Source organism: Dipteris shenzhenensis, chromosome 25, assembly GCF_047967505.1.
Source record: "Dipteris shenzhenensis isolate YYH24624 ecotype China chromosome 25, Dip_SZ_1.0, whole genome shotgun sequence".
NCBI classification, from domain to species: Eukaryota; Viridiplantae; Streptophyta; class Polypodiopsida; order Gleicheniales; family Dipteridaceae; genus Dipteris; species Dipteris shenzhenensis.
Window position 1 is genome coordinate 17,646,874 of NC_141620.1, and position 17,807 is coordinate 17,664,680.

Sequence of the window (17,807 nt, forward strand, 5' to 3'; positions counted from 1 at the left end):
GTAAAGGCAAAGGCAAATTCAAGCCTTTCAAGTGCAATCACTGTGGGAAGCTTGGTCACACCAAGGATCGCTGCTTCCAGAAGCTTGCCAAGCAACAACACAAGGATCATGTCAACTTGGTTGGGACTGCAACAAGTGAAGACGAAGAAGAAGATGATGCTTCAACACCGACTCATGCTCTTACTGCCAACATCAGAGATCTCTCTCTCTCTATTCAGGGGTCTATGTACCTGATGATTGGGACTTTTGTTTCTGATCTATTATTCCTATAGCTTGATGTATTTTGGGGTCCTCTGCCTTGAGTAGTCCCCCTAAAATGATATGTATTGAGTGTTTGGTTTTCATTGAGTCTAAAGGTCCTCTACCTTGGATAGTCCTCCTAAAAAGATGTATTGGTTTTCATATTTTGGTGTGTGGCTTTCTAACGTGTCCTATTATGAAGCAAGGGGGGATTTACTGTGGGAGCCATATGTATTGGCTTTGATAGGTCTCGTTATTAGGCGTGGCCGAGTTTCAAGATGTTGGTGTATTCCTAGACCTATGAACTGGTCATGTAGCCATGCTATAACGTGAGCCTCTGAGGATGTTGAGTCTCAAGCCATGAGAGTGCTTGGATCAAACCTCTGAACACGCTCAGATTTTAGCCTCTGAGTTATGGGGTGCACAGTTTGATGACTGTCATTGTCATGTTCTGTTCTTGGTTCCGTTCCAGTAGTCTCTCACCTTGACTTCATGGGGGGGTGTTGGAATATGAAGCCAAAGTGAATCTAAAATGAGTGTTCTAGGTATATTTTATAGTCTAGTGAGTCCTAAATATGCCACGTGTCATATTGGGAGTTATCCCATATACACTATGGCTTTCTAGAGTCTAGTATCACACTATACAGTATTGTACTTGTCTATTGTCTATTACATCAGTCAACATCAAGCTCTTTGGTATCATGTGAGTACTTGTCCATTGCTTTCATTTTCTTTCCATTTTATTCCATTATGCTTGTTATCTTTCCTTTCCATTCCTAGTGTTAGCTTGCTTCTCTCCTTACCACTATGATCTTTCACTAGCGAAGAAGAAGAAGAAATCTCGACACCAACCATGCTCTCACTCAGCAAAAATCTGACATCTCTCTCTTCCTCAAGAGGTAGATGAGGATGATGAGTTTGTTTTCCAAATCTGTCCATGAGTCATGGGTACTCTACCCTAGGTAGTTTTCCAAAGATGATTGTAGCAATTCATGAGTGTATGCCTTCTTGAGCCAATAAAGGTTTTCAGCCTTGGATAGTCCTACTAAAATGATGTATTGCTTTGTTATGTGTGGCTCCATGTCACTAATTAGTCCCATTTTGGAGCCAGGAGGGGGATGTATTGTAGGAGACTCATTGTATTGGCCTTTGATGGGCCTTTTTATCAGGCCTGGCCGAGTTCTAGGATGGTGGTGTAGCCCTATACCTATGAGCTGGTCATGTAGCGCTAAGACATGAGCCTCTAAGACATGTTGAGTCTCAAGCCATGAGAGTGCTTGGATCAACCTCTGAACATGCTTAGACTTTAGTCTCTGAGTTACATGGGGTGCAGAGATGGGGTGCAGAGATTAGTAAATCCCATCATTACCATGTTTTGTTCTTGGTTCCGTTCCAGTAGTCCCTCACCTTTCCTCCATGGGGGGGTGTTAGGAAATGGAGTCAAGTTGAATGAGTTTTATGTGTGTTTTAGTCTAGTGTGTCTTATGGATGCCATGTTTGATATTGCGAGATATCCATATGCAAGCTTTCTCAATGTAAGTCTTTCATTGGTTTAGTGCTTCCATTAGTTACATTCTTTGCTTTCCTCTTCCTCTTCCTATCCTACCTCCTTTCCCTACTCCTCTATGCTCCTTGCTTCTCTTGCTACCATCGCACGTAACATCCCCTCCCTTCAACGTTCTTGCTGTAGGTGAGTGAGGTCCTCATTCAAGTATATCTTGTTGCCTTTAGAGTTTAGAGAGAGAGAGAGAGAGTTTATTAAAAGTCTTATAAGGCTGAAGGGTCTATGAGAAAGAAAGAAAGAAAGATTTATTAATGTCTATAGAAGGCCTCATGGGCCTATAAGACACAAAGGTACACATCAAGAAAAGGAAACTATTACATCTCCGACAAGAGAGGGAGTGCACAGGGCATCTTCTAGAGAGTGCATAAAAGCAACTCTCCTAGTTATTATAGATCGTACCTATGTTCTAGTATCATGTGACCATCAGTTTAAGACTGACAGTCTTCAGGCTTAGATTTGGAATTTCCAATCCATGCTTGTCCTTCATGGTAGACCACCCATTTTCCTACTTTCCTGGCTTCTTTCACTTTATTGAGCTCAATGGATTTTTACTTGAGTCGAGTCGGAGTGAGTTCTTCATATATCCATATCTTAGTGCCCTTCACCTTATGTGTTTGTAACTTTGTTGTAGAATCTTGATCTTTGCTGTCTTGTCACTGATGGAGACTTAATTTGTGTCCCCTTTTGCTGGATATTGTAGATAGCATCTAGATCCCATTCCACTTGTGGGATCTTCTCCTTGAGGTAGTCAATTTTGTCTTCTGTGTATGTCCCAAATAAGGGAGTAATGAGGGGAAGCCCTTGGTCATCTACCAATTGGTCAACTATCCTTCCAAGTGACTGGACCTACGTATGCTGCTTGTGGAAGTACACAGGGTATCTGAATGCAAAATGCTTCTCTTTCTTTGTCACCTACATATCACATAGAGTGCAGACTTGTCTCTCCCATAACTCTAGGACATGACATGCAGAAAGAAAGAAAGAAAGAAAGAAATTTTATTAAAGGTCCACGGAAGGCCATACATGGCCTATGGGACACAAAATCATCCGAAAGGAAAATACATCATCAACGATGCGCCAACTAGGTGGCCTCATCGTAATACAGCTAAGATGCCAAAAATGGCTACAAAAATCCTAGATACAAAATGAAATGAAAGAGAGAGAGAGAGAGAGAGAGAGAGAGTTTTCAAGTGGGTTAAGAGGAAATGGAACAACAACAAAGAGACCAAATTCTGAGAGGATTAAAACTGGCCACAAGGGAAGGGGGGCAGCCTGTCTGGACGGGTGTGTGTATGGGTGGAGGTGTTGCTCAAATTTTTTCATTTTGGAATTAGTGTGGTCTCAGATCGATTAAAAAATTCAAAGGAGAACAAGAGGAAAATCTAATATAGCATTTTCGATATTTGTTTTTTAACTGATCTGATTTTCAAAAAGCATTCTGCTGATCACATTTGGATTGTTTTCATTTACAGATTGGTAATGCATATATGCTATCCGGATTCATCAGCAAGTCTTCTTCAGCCAAGACTGTTGGATTTTGTGTGTTCATCATAGGCTTTTTGACTCAGGTATCCTGTAGATTGTCTAATTTCTGAAGGCTTGCAAAGGTTTTCTGGTTCTTATCTTTAGAAACCTTCTCAGAAAAGCTTTTTTTTTACATGGAAACTGTTTGTTTTCCGATTGCAGTTGGTCACTTATTTTGGGTTTCCTTATGATAAGTCCTTTTCTAAATCCGTCCAAGTGGTCTGGTCATTTTTTCCACCGAACCTTCTTGCCATAGCTCTGTTTTACCTTGGACATGCCACAGCAAATAGGCAAGATCCAGGTATCAGTTGGGAGGGTCGTAAAAAATGTTCTTACTCACAACCAGACTGTGTCCTCACTATGGTAATTCTCTGATGTCTTCAAACATAAACTTCTGAGCAGTACTCCACCTCTGGTAGCCTTATGATTTCTATTATTGATTTCTTAAAAAAATTGTGATTTAATGTTCGCTTGGGAAAAAACCAATTCTGCAATTCTTCTTTGATCCCTTTGATTTTATATTGATCATGCCATAGATATATGCAAATGCATATTTTCTCATCATTGTATCATGGGTATGATATATTCTGCAGGAGAACATATTTTTGTGGCTTACTGCTACTTTCTTTCTATGGATGCTTTCTGCCATCTATTTTGACAATGTTCTGCCAGACATGAATGGGGTGCGAAAGTCCTGGTTGTACTTTCTGCATCAATCATATTGGACTGGGATTTCCAGAATCCAAATTCCAGGTAGAGGCACACGGTCTTCAATGTTCAACATCCTGTTGTATTATTTTAATATCACTTTATGCCAAACTCTCACTTGAAAATCTGCATGCAAAGGGCGTAGGTGTTCATTGTATGCACTCAGTGTCCCCAATGTCTGATAAGGAGTCAGAGGATGATGATGTGAAAGCAGAGGAAGATCATGTCAGACAAGGGATAGAGGGTGATGTCAATGAGCTATGTATTATACAAGTGCGAGGTCTTGTAAAAGCCTTCTCTAAAATGACAGAAAGAAATTGTTGCAAGGGTTCCAGTTCCTATCATGCGGTGAAGGTAATTACTATTGCAATTTATATCTTCATCAACAACTCTTCCTTTTTTTTCCAATGGAGAAAGCTTACACATTAAATACTCGTGAGATCATACTACTAAGTACCTTCTTTTTTAATATTGGTTATTTTGTATCTTTGTTGCTACCCATACTCTAGCAGGCCACGCCAAATAAATTTTAGTTCTAGGCTTTGTATAGATAGCTTTGGGTCAATAGAACTTTTGTGGTGTCTGTGGATATTAAAGTCTCTCTCTCTGGCTAGCCTCTGCTCACACTTGTCACTCGATTCACACACTGTACGCCCTTGCTAAGCCCCAGCACACTGCCTATACAGCCTCTGTACAGCCCCCTTGTACACCCTCCACTCACCCTTCACTAGCCTTGTACACCCTCCACTCACCCTTCACTAGCCTCTGCTCACCCTCTGTACACTCTCCACACACCCCCGTAATCTCTCCATTCAACCTCGTAACCTCTCCACTCAGCTTCCCCTGCCCTACAGTTAGCCAATGTACATCCTCAGCCCTTCCTTCTCTATATTAGGATTCACTCTAGGTCCTATCTAGGAGTTATGCTCAGCAAGATACAGGGGGAGGAAGCTGATGTATTGGCAAAGAACACGCCAGGATGCAGACACAGGTATCCACATCTAGATAATCTTTGATTCCAGAGGTGCTGACTCCCTTTTACAGCCCACACAAAACAGATAAACAGTCACACAAATCATATGCAGCATTGACATAGGCCCTAAGGTCATCCAGACCAATGCCTCTACAACAATTGGAAAAGAAGATGGGGTAGATAGATGTGACAGCCAGTAAAAAGGGGTTTATAAATTGGTCTAAGAGTCTATTTCATCCCCAACACTACAATTGATGTCCACCTTGCATGAGTTAGTCAACACACAGGTTACTAAATTCATGAACAATTACTAGATGCAGCCACTGAGTAGATGGTTCAGGTAACTGACGAGGAAGTGAACATGAAGATCACAAGGAATTTAAAGAGTCTATTTCGTCCCCAACACTACAATTGATGTCCACCTTGCATGAGTTGGTCAACACACAGGTTACTAAATTCATGAACAATTACTAGATGCAGTCACTGAGTAGATGGTTCAGGTAACTGACAAGGAAGTGAACATGAAGATCACAAGGAATTTAAAGAAGAGGTCGAGAGAAAAAGTAATTTCTTGTGGTGGACTTGATGGTTGTGTAGATACCGAAGCCAGAGTGGCTTGGGAGACCTTGATTCTCCCAACACAAGAAGGGGGCCTCAAAATCATTGATCCAAGTTGCAATGCAGGGTCTTGCTTTGCATGTCAGGGGCCTTTTGCTAGGAACAGGAGCCTTCGAAAGATAGTCCCACTCTCCCTCCTCGAGTGGACAGTACTAGGTGGATTTTTACCTCGGTGCATCTTAGGATTCCTTCCTCCCCTCTTATGGCTTGAGAGCTTGGGGCAGAATCCCACCCGTGTCTCAGGAAGAGATTGATAGGCAGCTTGTTATGTGGAATGACCTCACACTTGATGATCGGGGCAAACCTCTTATTAGTGTTTTTAGTTACATATAGAGGTTGAGATGTTCCTCTGTGGGCTCTTGAAAGGATTTCATTCGTTGCATATAGTCCCACTCTCCCTCCTCGAGTGGTGATTGGATGGACAGTACTAGGTGGATCTTTACCTCGGTGCATCTTAGGATTCCTTCCTCCCCTCTTATGGCTTGAGAGCTTGGGGCAGAATCCCACCCGTGTCTCAGGAAGAGATTGATAGGCAGCTTGCTATGTGGAATGACCTCAAGCTTGATGATCGGGACAAACCTCTTATTAGTGTTTTTAGTTACATATAGAGGTTGAGATGTTCCTCTGTGGGCTCTTAAAAGGATTTCAAAAACCTTTCGAATGATCATAAGCTTCAATTGTTTAGTCACCTCAGAGGACGTGAAGAAGAATTGAGCAGAATGATGCAGCCCTACCTTTGGACTGGGTTCTCACAAATGGAAGGCCCTACCATCGATCTATATGTCTTGGGGCTTTTACAAGGTCAAGTATTCCACTTCAATTCATAGGGGTTCAGATGGGGACACTTGATTTTTTATGTTTACTGTGGGGATAGGTTACCCAGGTCCAATGATGAGGATATCCTTGTGGATGTGGTTTTTGAGAGGTTCTAGCTCAGTCTTAATAAGGGATGGAAGCCCACCAAATCTCCTCACTAGGAAAGTTTTTAGATTTCTAGATGTCTTGCAGAAAGATTTTTGGAGATGACTCTGGAAGGCCCTAGGAATAGAAATCTTTTTTAGAAGACTTTGTAAGTCCCTTAGGACCCTTAGGATAGAAAATTCACTATTTTATTTTTTCTTTTCTATTCATGAGGGACTGCAATGAACATGTAAAGTTTTTTTTTTTTTTTTTTTTTTTTTTGCAAAAAGAGACTTCTATTAAGTATTAAAGAAAAACCGTTAGAGCAAGCTCCATACGGGATACATCATGCAATGCACGAAAAGCTCAAGAGCCAAAAAGAAAGGATTGAGGCTGAAAGTGCCATCTCAATCCGGTAGAAGCCTCCGAGAAAAAGGGAGAACCCCTCCAAACTCGAAGAAAAATAGTCCTTCTAGAAGAGGCTGCCCGTGAAGAACCCTGCATGCTAGCCCATATGGCTATCAAGGTGTGAACCGTGTCAGTCCAAATACCCGTGAACACCTGTAATGGGTGTATCTGGGTGCCATCCAAGGCCTCAGTACATCTGGCTCTCCAAATGTGCCAAGAGGAAATGCTAGCCAAAATCTCCCAAGAGGTGTCCACTGAAACATGAGAAGCTCTGAAAGGAGTAAGTGGTACATCCTGTAGAGAGCAGGGCTCTATCATCTGCCGGCGGACCGAGAGTGCCCAAGAAGAAGGCTCACCCTCATAAAACACCTGGGGCCCGGTAAGAGATAACCATGCGACCGAGCCCCAAGTCATGAAGAAAGGGGATGTGTGAAAGATGCTGAGTATCCGAGCAACCCCTTTCCAAACAGTCCTCGCCTGACTGCAGTCCCAAAGGCAATGTCGCACTGACTCCTCTGCAGAGTGACAACGAGGACAAGTGGGATCAACAATGAACATGTAAAGTTTGGGTCAGCTCCTCGATACATTTCTTCGGAGGAGTCCATTCAACATTGCTTATGGGATTGAAGAGAGGCAAAGGTAATCTAGAAGGGATTGCTAGGCTTTTGAGTACTTAAGTCCCTCCCCCTTCTCTAGAGTCATGCTCTCTGGATGATGTTCCCCCTTCTCCTTGTAGACTTGCACATGCCTCAGTGTGGATACTTCTTGGGAGATCTTAGTGAGCATTTCAGCGTGACATATATGGAGATCCAGATGCATAGAGGCACTTGATGGCTCCTAGGTCCACCCTTTTCACACTTTGGACAATATATGGATAGACACTATACATACTTTGATGGCCATTAGGTTGAGCATGCAGGGGTCTTCCCAGGTGGCCTATGCCCGGAGGGCTATCGTTCTCAGGGAGTGGAGGGGCTCCTCTTTGTTCTTGGTTTTGAGTTGGCATTTTTAGCCTCAACCTTGGTGCTTTATTGGCTCTTTTTGATGAGTAGGTTGTTGACCCACTTAGGGTATTTTGTTTTCATGCTATGCATTGATGTACTTTTTCCATGAGCATTGCTCTTGGAGCTTTTTTCATATTTGCTAGAAGTCTTTTACTGGGAAAAAAATGAAGGAAATCCTTTAATGTTAGGATGAATGGTACAGTAAATTATGCTTGAACACTTGCATTATAAATCTCAGGGAAGCCATACACCAAAGATTATATGGAGCTCTAATCAGATAGCCATCATCAAGCAAGTCAGTAAGCATGCCATTATTACATTTGAATCTCATCATGGGAAAATTGATTTTCCCACACAAGCTATGAAATCAAAGAAGGCACAAAGATATATATACATGTTTGATTATCTTAATCAAGCTCAACTGAAGTAGACACTAATGGAATTGGAGAGTGTCAAAGAAGGCAAGAAATAAGAAAATGGTTTGTTTACTGGGATGGAAGAGCAATCATCAAAGATTCATCACATGAGGCAGAAAGCAGAAAGCAGTTGTTTATTGGAATTGGAGAATTCAAAGAAGCTAGGAAAGAAGAAAATGATTTGTTAACCAGGATGGTTTGTTTATTGGGATGGAAGAGCTTTGAAAGTTAGACCCGTGTAATCTAAAGACACTTAACAATCATCAGAGGTTTCAGACTTAAAAACCAATTCTGGGCTCACTTTTTCTTCCTATGCTATACAGCTAACTACCATATGACCTCCCCACTGCTTCTTGTGTGTCCCTCACGCTACTTCCTATTCAAATATATTTTGGGTTGTTTCATTGCCAGACCCCTCCCTCTTCTTGCCCTTTCCCTTTTCTCCCTATTCCTTCTCTTAGCCTGCTGTGCCTGCCTCTCCTCTGCCCACTTAGCCGGCACCTCCCTCTTCCTTTCCCTCTTCTCCCTATTCCTTCTCTTAGCCTGCTGTGCCTGCCTCTCATCTGTCCACTTAGCCAGCACCTCCCTCTTCTTAATTTTCTCCCCGCCTTTTCTCTCAGCTCGTGCCTACCTCTTCCTATGCCTTGCCCATTCCATTCCCGCCCCTTCCCACCCTTTACCTGCTCTCAGCCCACACCCTTGGTGCCCTCATCCTAGCCCTTCTCAACTCATCATGCCATCCCTTACCCACTCTCAGTCCAATGCCCTCATCCTACTACTCAGCTACTACTCAAATGAAAAGGAAGAGTGACCTGGAAGATCCTGATCAAACCCCCAATCCAATAAGGGGAGAGTGAAAAATAGGTGAGCGATAGGTTGAACATATAGGTGTGCACACACACACACACACACAGAGGCAAATGCACACACGCGCACGTGCGCACACACACACACACAGTTTTTATGCCGCCGCAGCCTCATACATCACAAGGCTCCCCCTTGGGTTTGATCCCTCCACTAGCATCCAGAGGACCATCGCAATGATGCCACACCACAGCTTCCATCCTCTCTATAGGCACCAACATCTTATGTACTAGTGTTTCTATGTTTATGTTGTATTTGTCTTGGGTGTAGATGCCCGCTTAGAGGCTCCACCCATTCAGGTCTGTATCTGATTTTTCCAGTCTCATGGACCCTTCAATCTTCCGAAGAATTTTAATGAACTCTCTCTCTCTCTCTCTCTCTCTCTCTCACCCGTCGCCCGTTTCCCTCCGTCTGTCTGTCGCCCGTTGCCCTCCAATTGTCTGTCACCCGCCGTTGTCCGTCACCCGTCACCCATCACTTGTCTCTGCCCACCTCCGTCTAGATATGCATTGGTTTGGATTATGCCTGGCAGGCTTTTGTTGCTCGGGTGCAAGCAGTTATTCGAGATTATGGCAAATCCTATATGCAAGCCACAAGGGAGACTGAAGCACATGTCAAATTTACTTGTTAGAGTTTGACTGAGCTTGCTCATCTTCACCCTTTGTCTTCAGAGGAAAGCATGCTCTTATGTCAGGCTCTTCAATCCAATGATCGCAAAAAGCTTGCTAAATGGGAAACTCGATCCAGACAATGGGCATTTTTGGATAAAGGTTGCTCTTCCAAGCAATTTTTTAAAAGTTTACACTACAAAAGACAGGCTGCCAATATCTGTCAGATCCGGATGCCTGATGATTCTTGGTCAACATCTCGTTCAAAGCTTGCTGATTTATGTGTGCAGCACTTCTTCACTCATTTTGGGCATCTGGATACTCTTTCTCCTCGGGTCGTGTTTGCACATCAGCTTATTTTGCAGCATATTCATCCAATTCTGTCTGATGCTTAGGCTTTGGAACTTGAACATCCCTTCACTGAAAGGGAATTGTCTGATGCACCGAGATCCTGTGGCAGATGGAAATCTCTAGGATGGGATGGTCTCACTGTTGAATTTTTTCTTGCATTCTGGGATCTTGTTTTTTTTTCAAAAAAGAGACTTCTATTAAGTAAGAAAGAAACTCGCTAGAGCAAGCTCTGAGCGAAAATACAACATCATGAAATCATGAGGACAGATAAAACTGTTGAGATATCAAGCTCTATCCCCGACATATCTCCTGGATGACTATCATTTATGTCACCGCCTATGTTAGTTGTACTCGTGGTGTAGTTAGACTACCACGTATGTTTTTGGTTTGGGTTCACATATGAACCACGTATTCTAGGTTTTGACATATAGGGTATTTCCCTCTTCTATTGTATCGTTGTTGTGTGCAAAAGTGAAGAAAGGCTTCACCCTCCAACCTTGTGTCCTCTCTCTTTTGTGTGTTGTGAAGAAAGCTGAACTTGAGTCTCCTATCTCTCTCCCTTATTCTTTACATGGTATCAGAGCCTTGTTCGTGGTAAGGAGCTCAAGAAAGAAAGCCAAGTTTGTGGTGTCCTGGTAAGAGGACCAGTGTTGCTTTCCTACTTCGAGTTTGGGAGCAAATCTTTGCAGGTAGCACAGCCAGAAGTGCAGGAGTGCACTGCTTCAGATTGAGAGGCCCTTCGCGGTGCGGCGAGAGCGCAGTATATGCTGCGGGAAAGGGCGAAGCCCTTGGTGACGTTCTTTTTTTGATTTGAGGCCGTTTCGGGGCCCGTTTTGAGGGCGGAAGTTCTTCGCAGGCACTCAGAAAAAGGCCCTGTTTTTGCTGTGCGACCACTGCGCGCGGCCAGTCGGTGGAAAGGTGCCACAGAAACTGTGTCGTATGCCTGTGTGCAGAGATATTGGGAGTTGCAGATTCATGCCTGTTGCCTGTTGATGCAAAAGCGTCACTAGGAAGTGACTGTGTGGTGAAATACCACTTTCGTCAGTGTTGCAGATCTGCCCCTGTGAGGCTCTTTGCAGAAGTTTTGCTATTTGCCCTTCTGAGGCATTTGCTGTGTTTACAGGTTGCTGTTGCAATTCGTGATTTGTAAAATGTCTGAGAATCTGTCTACCATTGTCAGTGAGAAGCTGGACAAGAACAACTTCCAAGCATGGAAGTTCAGGATGACAAACTTCTTTATGGGAAAGGGAGTTTGGGATTACATCAGTGGTGAAACTGCAGAACCAGTTTTGGGTGCTGCTCCCACTCCTGCTGAATTGAAGACCTTTAAAGAATGGCATGAAAAAGCCAGAAAATGCCTGTATTGGCTGTCCGTAAGCATTTCAGATTCTATGATTGTGCATATACAGGATCTAGAGACGCCTAAGGAGGCATGGGATACATTGGTAAAGCTGTATAGCACAAATACCAAAGCACGAAAGATGCAGCTAAAGCAGGAGTTGCACAATGTGCAAAGGAAAAATCTGAATATAAATGAGTATTCCTTGAAGGTGAAAGGCCTTGCAGATTCTCTTGCCTCCATTGGAGCACCTGTTGATGATGAGGACTTAGTGTCCGTGACCTTGAATGGTCTTGGGAAAGATTATGCACAGTTTCGGACATCCATTGGAGTCCGTGAAACATTTCCTGATTTTCAGGAACTTATTGCTCTCTTGCTGAGTGAAGAGCAAAGGAATGGTGGTTCAGCCACCTCAGCTTCTCAAGAGACTGCTTTCTACTCAAATACAGGTAGAGGCAGGGGTAGAGGAAGAGGCCGTTTTGGTGGCCGTGCAGGAAATCAGAACCAGCAGCAACAACAGGAAAACCAGTCCTATGGAGGAGGACGTGGTAGTTCTAGAGGCAGGGGGAGCCAAAGAGGCCGTGGTTCATGGCAAAGGAACCAGCAAGTAAATAGCAGCACAGAATGCTATTATTGTGGAAAGCCTGGACACAAGGAGAATACATGCTATAAAAAACAGAATGACATCAAAAGTGGGAAGTTGCAGCAAAGCAACTATGCATCATCAAGTGGGCATGGTGACGACAGAAATGAGCACCTTTTTGTGATGCAGCATATGGTTAACTCCATGTCAGGAGATGCTGCAGCTTGCAATGATGTTTGGTATGTTGATTCAGGTGCCTCTAATCACATGACCAGTCATGGTGAGTGGTTTCATGATGTTAGAAATTTGGATAAGCCAGGTTATGTTGAAACAGGTGATGATACTGCGCACCCAATTACGCAGGTTGGTAAAGTGCCATTGGCTATGCAGGATGGCAAAACAAAGTACTTGGCAGATGTACTTCATGTTCCAAAAATCACTAAGAACCTGGTTTCAGTTGGCCAAATGGTTGAGCAAGGTCTGCAGGTTAGATTTAATCCTGATGGATGCTTCGTTGAAGACCTGAAAAATAAATGCCGCTTGGTTGCGAAAGGCAACAAAAATGGAAGAATGTTCACCTTGGATGTTGATATGCCTGAGGTGAAAGCTGCTATGTTTGCGCATGGGAGAGGTGTCATTGCAGATATTGAGATATGGCACAAGCGCATTGGGCATGTGAATATACAAAGGCTGAAATCTATGCAAACGAAAAACATTGTTGCAGGTTTGCCTAAATTCAGAGTTGAGGGAATGCAAAAGGTATGTGAAGCATGCCAAATGGGTAAGCAGGCCAGACATGCATTTCCCAAAAATGCTAAGGTGAGCAGAAGACCTTTGGAAGTGATCCATTCAGATGTTTGGACAACCAAAGCTGCTTCTATTGGTGGATGCCATTATTATGTGACGTTTATTGATGACTACACTAGGAAGGTGTGGATTTATTTTATGAAGCGCAAAAGTGAAGTGTTCAGCCACTTCAAGGCTTTTAAGGCCATGGTTGAAAAAGAGAAAGGTGTGCATATTAAAGTGCTAAGATCTGATGGAGGGGGAGAGTACTTTTCAGAAGAATTTTGTGAATATCTGAAAGAACAGGGAATTCAAAGGAAGTACTCATGCAGGTCTACCCCTCAGCAGAATGGGGTTGCAGAAAGGAAGAACAGGCATATTGCAGAAGTAGGACGGGCGATCCTAAATGAGAAAAACATGCCTGATTATTTTTGGGCTGAAGCAGTAGCAACTGCTGTTTATATTATGAACAGAACCCCCACTGCAGCTGTCCATGGCATGACGCCTGAAGAAATGTATACAGGCCAAAAACCAGATATTTCTCACTTGAAGGTATTTGGTTGCATAGCTTATGTTCATGTTCCTGATGAGAAGAGAACAAAGCTGGATCCAAAGGCAGAAAAATGCATCTTTATTGGATATGCTCAGCACCAGAAAGGGTATCGCTGTTATAACCCTTCCACCCGCAAAATGCAAGTGAGCAGAGATGTTGTTTTTGATGAAATGAGCAGCTGGTATGCACCAACTGTTATGGTAGGAGATGCAGATGCAGGAAATGGGAATGCTGCAATAAATGCAGAGCAGCAATCTCAAGCCTTGAGTGGACCCAGAGAGTCCTCTACTAGTGGATCTAATGCATGGACAGGGAGATTGAGATCTAGTGAATCGTCACATGGCAGTCCTGATAGTGTTGTGCAGGTATCACATAAGGGAAAAGAAAAAGTGGACCATGCTCCAGTATTTGATGTGTCTGCTGGTAGCTCTCATGTTGATGGAGAGTCAAGCGGCTCGGAAATGAGCCTTGATGAGGAACTTGGGATTCCTTCTGTTGTTACACCTGGTGCAAGGAAAAGCAGGCATGATTTAAAGACTCCTGCAACTGATCCAGTTGTACGGAGGTCCACTCGTATTAAGTATCCAGTTGACAGGCTGAGATATGATGGGTATACAGCACATCACTATGCTTATATGGTCAAGGTTCTAGAGGAGCCAGAGCCCACATGTTTTGAGGATGCAGCAGGGCATAAAAATTGGGAAGCAGCTATGGATGAAGAGATGGCTGCCTTGGATGCAAACCACACTTGGGATTTGATGCCTTTGCCTCATGATAAGAAGGCTATTGGCTGCAAGTGGGTTTACAAAGTAAAGCACAATGCTGATGGGTCTGTTAGCAGGTACAAGGCAAGATTGGTTGCCAAAGGTTTTGCACAGACATATGGAATTGACTATGAGGAAACTTTCAGCCCAGTTGCAAGGATGGCAACCGTGAGAGCAGTAATTGCTATGGCTGCTGCAAAGGGATGGTCTTTGCATCAGATGGATGTGAAAAATGCCTTCTTGCATGGTGACTTGCAGGAAGAGGTTTATATGATGCAGCCAGAAGGTTATGAGGATAATGCACACCCCGATTTTGTATGCAGGTTGCGCAAAGCCTTGTATGGCTTAAAACAGGCGCCGAGGGCATGGTCAGACAAGATAGGGCAATATCTTGTCACTATTGGATTTCAGATTTCCAATTCAGATTTTTCACTTTATGTGAAAAGGACAAACAGAGGGATTGTGCTTATAGTCATCTATGTTGATGACTTGATTATTACAGGTGATAGTGATGCAGACATTAATGAAGTGAAGCTGCTGTTGAAGCAGAAATTTGAGATGAAGGATTTGGGAGAGCTGCGTTACTTCTTGGGCATTGAGGTTATTAGATCCCCGAGTGGGATATGGCTGTTGCAAAGGCAATACGGTTTGGACATGCTGTCCAAATATGGGATGACAGGCTGTAAGCCTATTTCTGTTCCATTGGAGCAGAATGTGAAGCTCAATGCAGAAACAGGTGAGCTTCTTGAAGATATTACTATGTACAGGCGCATAGTAGGTAGCTTGATTTACATGACTATAACCAGACCAGATTTGAGCTATGCGCTGTGGGGCTTGTGAGTCAGTTTATGCAGGCACCGAGGAAGCCACATTTGGATGCGGCTAGGCGCATACTGCGGTATGTGAAGTCCACATTGCATTATGGACTGTTTTATGAAGCTGGCTGTGCATTACAGGTACATGGATACACAGATGCTGACTGGGCTGGTAGTGTCTCAGACAGGAGATCTACTAGTGGTTTTATGTTTTCCCTTGGGAGTGGTGCCATCAGTTGGAGCAGCAAGAAGCAGCCAACAGTTGCCTTGTCGAGTACAGAGGCAGAGTACAGGGGTGCAGCAATGGCTGCATGTGAGGTAGCTTGGCTACGGAAGCTACTTGCAGATATGGGACAGTCAGTTCATGCAGCAGTTGTCATTCATTGTGACAACATTAGCAGCATCATGCTTGCTAATAACCCAGTTTATCATGCTAGAACGAAGCACATTGAGGTGCATTATCACTTTGTGAGAGAGAAGGTTCTAGCTGGTGAGATTGATCTTGTCTATGTCAGCACTGAGGAGCAGGTGGCTGATATCTTTACGAAGGCATTGGGTACCGAGAAGCTTCGCAGATTTAGGAGCTTGCTTGGTGTACGTGAGATGGATTTGAGCTTGAGGGGGAGTGTTGAGATATCAAGCTCTATCCCCGACATATCTCCTGGATGACTATCATTTATGTCACCGCCTATGTTAGTTGTACTCGTGGTGTAGTTAGACTACCACGTATGTTTTTGGTTTGGGTTCACATATGAACCACGTATTCTAGGTTTTGACATATAGGGTATTTCCCTCTTCTATTGTATCGTTGTTGTGTGCAAAAGTGAAGAAAGGCTTCACCCTCCAACCTTGTGTCCTCTCTCTTTTGTGTGTTGTGAAGAAAGCTGAACTTGAGTCTCCTATCTCTCTCCCTTATTCTTTACAAAAACCCCCTCAAAGTGAGGTGGAAAACAACCAAGGCTGAGGCTGAAAGTGCCACCTCAACCCTGTAGGAGTCTCGGAGAAGAAAGGAGAGTCCTTCCATTCCCTGAAGAAGGAAGCCCTCCTAGCTGAGGCTGCACGGGAGTCTCCTTGTATACTTATCCATATGGCCATCAAAGTATGTACGGTGTCTCTCCAAATACTAGCCAAAGTGTGCGAGGGATGAACCTGAGTACCCTCCATAGCCTCTATACATGTGGCCCTCCAGATATGCCAGGATGCTATGCTCACTAAAATCTCCCAAGAAGTATCCACCGAGGCATGTACATCTGTAAAAGGAAGGTGTGGTACCACATCCAACGAAGAGGACTCAATGTGATGACGTCGAACCAAAATGGCCCAAGAGGAATCAAGTCTCTCATAGAATACCTGAGGCCCTGTAAGAGAAAGCCAAGCCACTGAGCCCCATGTCATAAAGAATGGGGAGTAGGCAAAGTGACTGAAAATCCTGGCTACCCCCATCCAAATCATCCTCGCCTGTCTGCAATCCCATAAACAATGCTGAATAGTCTCGAAGTAGAGAGGCAACGAGGGCAAGTAGGGTCGGCTCCGAATCTGGATCTCCAAAGGTTCACTGCAATCCCACCATGGATAGAAAGCCAAAAGAAAACTCTGGAAGGTCTCCAACCTCTACCACTGAGCTAAAATCTCCTGGCATTACTGACCGTGTAACGAAAGAAGGGGATGCTCTTCTCTCGATGCCCTGCATCAATCCACTCCCACTCTCTAGGGTCCCACTACAAATACCTATAATGGGAACTCCCCCATAAAGCCAAAGCCTCCAAGACCCGGTGGAGAGAAGCCGGGGGTCTGGGTCGAGGAACCACTCTGAATCTGATCCCTAGACCACCAAAAGACCTCCAACCCTGATAGGCTGAAAAGCAGACTCAAGCAAGATGTCCTCTGTGGATCTGAGCAATCTGCCACCATCCTGTACAGTTAAAACTAAAGCATCCTCCTGTGCATCTCGAAAGGCCAAAACCTGAAGTGGAACACTGCCTCTCGTAAAAGTACCTGCCCAAGTGGAGCAACTGAGTGGCATATCATCTGTGTCTACCCACTCCTCTGGAAGGGCTGCCTCAATCTGCAAGATCCTCCCTACACTCCTTCTGAGATGTCCTATCAACTGAGACTTGTCCTCCTTTGGAAGCCTCCGGAAAGCTTTCCAAGACCCCAAAGATGATGCAGGTCCCCTCTCCCACCTGGACCAGTGCATGTAGAGTGAGGCACCAAGTGGTCTGTCATGATCATCTAAAATACTGTCATTCCACATGATGGGTTGCCTATCAATCTCTTCACGAGAGGAAGGAGGAATCCTGCGAAGAGTACTCCTAAAACTAGCCCATGCTTTCAGATGGCAACCATGAGAGGGGACGAAGGTGATCTGAGGTGTGCTGTGGTGAAGATCCACCTAATACTACTCATCTAGTCTCCTCCTGAAGAAGGTGTGCACCTCTGTATGTTGCTAATAAGAAAGGCCTTCCATGGTTCCTGGCATAAGTCCCTGTACCACCACCTTGCAAAGTAAAGCTCTGCATTGCAAATCTGGATCAATAATATTGAGACCCCCTTCCTGTGTAGGGATGATGAGGGTCTCCCAAGCCACCCTGGCTAAGGTATCTGCTGTGCCATCAAGCCCTCTCCAAAGAAAATTTCTGATCGGTCTCCTGAGCTGAGTGATGCAGTCCTTAGAACAGCACCAGCAAGAACAAACAAACCAGGCCGTGGCCAAGAGGACCTGGTTGACCACCACAACTCTAGAGGCAAGATCTAGCTTGGCTGAGCTCCAAAAAAGGAGCTTCCTCCTG

General features: G+C 44.2%; 1 protein-coding gene across 1 annotated transcript in view; it reads left to right on the forward strand.

The window, feature by feature from the left end:
• LOC147885535 (ABC transporter A family member 9-like) overlaps positions 1-17,807 on the forward strand; it is a 117,330-nt gene that overhangs the window by 25,017 nt on the left and 74,506 nt on the right. The window contains exons 6-9 of the mRNA XM_087396394.1: positions 3,277-3,372; positions 3,491-3,691; positions 3,922-4,081; positions 4,182-4,390. Of these exons, the coding sequence (XP_087252520.1) occupies positions 3,277-3,372; positions 3,491-3,691; positions 3,922-4,081; positions 4,182-4,390 (666 nt within the window). The remainder of the gene's footprint in view (positions 1-3,276; positions 3,373-3,490; positions 3,692-3,921; positions 4,082-4,181; positions 4,391-17,807) is intronic.